This window comes from Dreissena polymorpha, chromosome 4 (genome assembly GCF_020536995.1).
Source record: "Dreissena polymorpha isolate Duluth1 chromosome 4, UMN_Dpol_1.0, whole genome shotgun sequence".
NCBI lineage: Eukaryota > Metazoa > Mollusca > Bivalvia > Myida > Dreissenidae > Dreissena > Dreissena polymorpha.
In genome coordinates, this window is record NC_068358.1 from 72,533,268 (window position 1) to 72,539,355 (window position 6,088).

General features: G+C 36.8%; 1 protein-coding gene across 1 annotated transcript in view; it reads left to right on the forward strand.

Moving 5' to 3' along the window:
- LOC127879740 (dual oxidase 2-like) overlaps positions 1 to 6,088 on the forward strand; it is a 61,210-nt gene that overhangs the window by 38,036 nt on the left and 17,086 nt on the right. The window contains 6 exon segments of the mRNA XM_052426762.1: positions 400 to 584; positions 890 to 1,008; positions 2,549 to 2,725; positions 2,993 to 3,100; positions 3,597 to 3,799; positions 4,336 to 4,521. Coding sequence (XP_052282722.1) covers positions 400 to 584; positions 890 to 1,008; positions 2,549 to 2,725; positions 2,993 to 3,100; positions 3,597 to 3,799; positions 4,336 to 4,521 — 978 coding nt within the window.

Here is a 6,088-nt window from a genome sequence, read left to right on the forward strand (position 1 = left end):
CTAAACAACCCTACCACGCCGGCCAAAAAAGACTAAATCTCAATATATTTATATTATATTAACATGCAATCACATATGGATTGACATTTGATTCTTTAAACCCTTTTATGACACTATACACCTCACAACACGTGTTTGAGCATCGTTTGTTCCAAATAATGTAAACAAACTGGCCCGTTTAGTAGCGCAGTCGATCGTTTCGATCTTAAATCTCACATGCAATCGTTTCCTTTATAATAAAGTATATTTTCAGCATTTTAGTAAGATATTGCTGATATCTTGTTTAAATCGATAGAGTATTATATTCTGATATGAACTGTGTATCATAGAAGTTTTCTGGGATATAATAAAGTAAATTAAATAAAGTATGATTTCGGATTAAAAAATAAATATTTCCAGCCGATTGCGAATCTTAAAAAGCTGTATGGGAACACGTCGGCTCCCGACAATTTAGACTTGTTTAGCGGCGGGTTGCTCGAAACAACGCCCGATGGCCTCGGGGAGCTCTTTCGGACAATCATACGCGACCAGTTCACGCGCATCCGGGACGGCGATAGGTTCTGGTTCGAAAACGATAAAAATGGGTAATTACTTTTGTTGACTAAATGCGTATGCCATGTTTATGACGTAGAAACATTTGCGTAAAGTAAATTCGTGTTTAAATTGCTGAATTTCACAAGACTTCGTTTTCACAGTAACTGCTCGCAGTAACTGCTCAATGTGTACATTGTATTTCTCTCTCAAAATCTGTTCTTAACGTTTCATTAGGAGAATGCTTAAACCATCGAATGAAAATCATGTTCACGAAAGAACCATTCCCGTAATTTGGCAATTCGTATTGAACTTTGTAGATACATTAAGACAAAATGTGTGTTTTTTTATATTCCAGATTATTCAACACAAGTGAAATAGATGAAATACGGAATATATCTATCCGTGATGTAGTTTTGCTTGTTACAAATATAAAAAGTGAACATTTCAACAAAAACCCATTCATTTTCCAGAAAGGTGCGTATACAAAATGTTGCCGTAAGTCGTTACTATGTACTAATTTTATTACATAAGTAAGAAAATAAAATCGTTTTCCGGTTGTATTTATTATCCCCACGCTTTTAAAAGCGTGGGGATATTGTATTGATCTCCTCTCTCTGTCCGTCTGTCCTGGCCACTATCTCCTCCTACACTATTAGCACTAGAACCTTGAAACTTACACACATAGAAGCTATGAGCATATGTGCGACGGTGCACTATTGGAATTTTGATCTGATCCCTGGGTCAAAAGTTTTGGGCAATAAATGGGTAAAATGGGTACAAAAACAACAACTCATTTTACTAACAACATTCGACGCACATGATAATAACTTTTGACCCATGTGTCAGATCGAAATTCCAAATAGTGCACCCTCGCACTTATGCTCATAGCTACCATGTGTGTTAGTGTCAAGGTTCTAGTGCTAATAGTGTAGGAGGAGATAGCGGACAACCACGCCCACCTAAAATTTTGTTTTAACATAACTTCTTCATTTATTCACCAATTGACTTCAAATTAACATCTCTAATGACAAAACGGTGTATCTCGACCATCCATGTCCACATTACCCACCCCAGGGCCATTGATAAAGGTTAAGGCAGCTTGGTTCCCGTCCTCTTTCAGATTTATCGAGAGATCAACGGGTACTTCTTCCTCGTACCCCCCATTTTTTCCCGTACTCAAATGTTTTTTCGTGCCCACAATTTTTTCTTCGTACCCACTTTTTTTCGTACCCAAATGTTTTTCGTACCCACATTTTTCGTACCCACATTTTTTTCGCACCCAATTTTTTTCGTACCCAAATATTTTTCGTACCCAAATTTTTTTCGTTCCAATTTTTTTTTCTTCTCAATTTTTTTTTCGTTGCCAACTTTTTTCGTACCCCTTTTTTTCGTACCTAAATTTTATTTCGTACCCATTTTTTTCTTACCCAATTTTTTTTTGTATTACACATTTTTTGGCATTATTATTTCGTTCCCAAAATGTTCGTACCCACATGTTTTTTCGTACCCAAAATTTTGTTTTAACATAACTTCTTCATTTATTCACCAATTGACTTCAAATTAATACTGAACATCTCTTATGGCAACACAGTCTATCTCGACCATCCATGTCCACATTACCCACCCCGGGGCCCCACCAACATAGGCCTTGCCCACCCAAATTTGCCTTTAAATATATCATCTTTGCGGCGTGGGGATACGCGTCGGCCTCTGCCGCGCCACTTCTAGTTAGTGTAGGGTATTTGTTTTTCTGTTGGGTATTGGCCAAATGCCAAAGTTCCTATTTGAATTCATAAACTGAATATTGTTTATACTCTCACGGGCTAATCAGGGACGACACTTTCAGGTTTAATGGTATTTTTCGTTTAAAGGAAGTTTCTTCTCAGCGAAGATCCAGTTTAGGCGAAGAGTGTCGTCCCAGATTAGCCTGTACAGACTGGACAGGCTTATCTGCGATGAAACTTTAGGCACATGCATTAAGCCCAGTTTTCCCAGAACGAGGCTCATTTTATAGGAGATCCGTGCCCCCAGCCACAGCAGCTTAGGGCCGATACTAACGACACACTCAATAACAGCCCCGATGGAGTAGCGGTGATTGAGCAATGCACAGGGGTGAAACATTACGACTACTTCTCCGGTAGCGAGTACTCGTTCGCTCTATCATACCTCGCACTGGGACTATGCATTCCTGGTACGTCATTTCCGTTTCGTATTTTAGTGGTGTGTAAATCGCTTTTTCATTAAATATATATACCCAAATTGGGATTTCAAACAATGTATGCTCCGATTCGAGTTTTCATAATATGTATACACTTATATACCATATCATAATTTAAAAAATAAATATACCCAATCTTGTTTTGTTATAACATTACGCCCAGTGTAATTGAATTTGCCATCGAACTGGTTGAAATACTTTTTTCTATTGGTTTACTATGATATGTACTTATTTTAACAGGAACAATCGGGATCATGATCTTGATGGCAAAACACAAAAAAAGGTGCATGGCGGAACAGCGCCGAAAAGCGGCGCCGCCACGGAATGTGGAGCCAGACGTGTACATAGGTAACATTGAAATTAAGCTGTATTTTGAAACCATTTATTAAACTTCGATACTGATAATACAGACTATTGTTGAAATTATTTTCACAACGTTGTTAATGCATAATTATACTTATTTATCACGATAACACAATTTTAGTGTTCTCCGGTTGGATGGATTCAAATTATTTATGAATAACGTGACGTTGATACTGAATTTCTAGAATCAATAATAGTCTATATTTTAATGTCAAAATATTAAGTTTTGGCCACCTTCATTTGTCTAAATCTTTCTGTTTTGTTTTTCGATTTCGAGTTTTAAAATTAAATGCCACATGATTCGTAGTGCATGCAGTCCTTTGATACAGTAAAATGTTTTGGCACAAAAAGTAACATGGTTTATTTGGTATTTTCAAATATGTTGTTCAGCCCTTTGATTTACGATACTTATTGATGATTCCATAGAACGTTAAATACTTATTCAAGTGATTAAACCCATGACGCTGTTTTATTACCTCAGCTTCTGAATGGATGGGTCCTCAGGAAGGCGAGCGAAACGTTAAAGTGAAGTTTGACATTGATCGCAAGAAAATTCACGTGACAGACCGTGGACGGCGTCCGCTACGTATGATCGACTTACGTTACGTAAACAAAAAGATCCACTTCCGGGTTTGTGAACCGTCTAACTTCATCTCCTTGAGAGTTCCGGATGAGATTGATCTTGTAAGTAAAACTTCCCATGGTGTGCGTGTGCACCTTCTTATGTTCGTCTGAGCGAAAGCAATTTATGTTAATAGTTATAAAACGTGAGAATAAATAATGGTTAACCATGCATCACGCAAGGTCGTCCTTGATGTAATGCAAATTATACAATGCATATTATTCAATTTAACAGTGCAATAGCTTGCTTGGAGTGCATTGGCATGCGTCAAAAAGGTCTTTTTTAACGGGATATCACAATTCTTTCATGGAATGTAACAAACACTGATTTATTGCAAAATGCATCTTTTAAAGTTTTTTTAACTATAAAATGCACCAAAAAATGCCTCTAAGTAAGCGTGGTCTTTTTAATATTGAAACCACAATATCTTTCTTAAAGATAATAAAACATGTAGTTACTAAAATAACAATGTCATTATTAAACACACGTACTTTTTTGTTTTGTGACACACCTATAATATGATACGCGTGTATAACTGAAGTAAAAGAATACTACCACGACCATCTTATACAACACAAACTAACCGTCCTGTTTTCAGGTGCTGCGCTTCGCTACCGGCGAGTTCCTCACTGAATTCATCCGGAAGTTGGAGGAATTTCTGCGCACGTTGAACCTGGAGCGTGACCGCCAGGACTGGACTGAACCGCTCATCATGAAGAACGCTACCACGAAGGCCATGCGGAAGGAGACACTCGACAAGTTCATCCGGGTCGTCTGCCTGCAGGTATACATTCAAAGAAATCTGATGATAGCGTACATTCACCCATCAGAAAATTCAGATGGCGGCCCGGTTATGATATTTCTTTTAAATCTGCAATCTTTAAAAATTATATAAAATATATTTCAGCCAAACATGTAGCTCCTTTCATGAAGCATGATCATGTATGTTTTGCTTGTTTTATAAGCATCTTGTCGAATTTGGTACATGTACAAAAAAGAGAACGTCATATAAAATTATAACTAAAAGTAGTTCAAACTGTTTTATTGACACGAACGTCTCATAACGTTGTATAAAGTATCTTTGGTAACAATTTAAATATTTCTTAACAATATATAATATTTACGCCTTTAGATATCATCATGTGTCGCTTTCACTTTTAAAACAATGAAAGTCAGACTTAAGAAAATTTCCAGAAGTTCACCTTTTGAGAGCCCTTAGAAGTGGCTTTTCCACGGATACTTGTTTAATTCACCTAACAGATTTTATCAGGTATGAAAATGATAAAGGTAATATTGTTGGCATGGTTATGTTAGATTTACAGAAGGCGTTTGATACAGTCGACCACTCAATTCTTCTCATGAAGCTTCGTGCATCCGGTCTTAGTGATAGCGTTTTAAACTGGTTCAAATCATACTTGTCGGATAGAAACCAGCTTGTTGATGTCTCCGGTACCTTTTCGTCTAAGGCCAGTATAACCTGTGGTGAACCCCAAGGCTCAATCCTTGGACCCCTTCTTTTTCTAATTTACGTGAATGATATGTCAGCTGTGGTTAAAAATAAATTGTTATTATATGCTGATGATTCTGGAATCCTTGTTTCTGGTAAAAGTGTACTTGATGTTGAAAAGGCACTAACAGATGATATGAACTTGGTTAGCCAATGGTTGATCGACAATAAGTTGTCATTGCACTTAGGTAAAACTGAGTCAATTGTGTTTGGGTCCAAGCAAAAACTTAGGTCACAATCTAGCATTGATATAACTTGTAATGGTACACCCATTGCTTCTACATCATGCGTTAAGTATCTTGGAATTACCCTTGACCAAAACCTTTCTTTCTGCTCAATGGCTGAGTCTCTTTTGAAAAAGGCCAATTCTAGGTTAAAATTCCTTTATCGTAAGAAAGATTTCCTTACTTTGCATACGAAGAAACTTCTTGTAATGTCTCTGATTCAGTGTCATTATGATTATGCTTGTTCTGTTTGGTATAATAGTATAACTCAGTCTTTAAAAAATAAGTTACAAACCTGTCAAAATAAGTTAATTAGGTTTGTTCTTGACCTTGATCATTGAGTTCATATTGACCAATCTCACTTTAAGTCCCTCAACTGGTTACCAGTTCACATGAGAGTAAATCAAATAATGTTATGTCATGTCTTCAAAATAAGAAATGGCCTTTTTCCAGATTACTTGAGTGAACACTTTGTTTCTCAAGATTCTATGCATAATTACAGCACTAGGTTTAGTAAAAAGGGTGGGTATTGTTTACCCAAGGTCAAATGTCATGGTTCCAAATCCTTTTCTTTTAACAGCATTAAACTCTGGAACTCTTTACCTGAGTCACTCACTGAG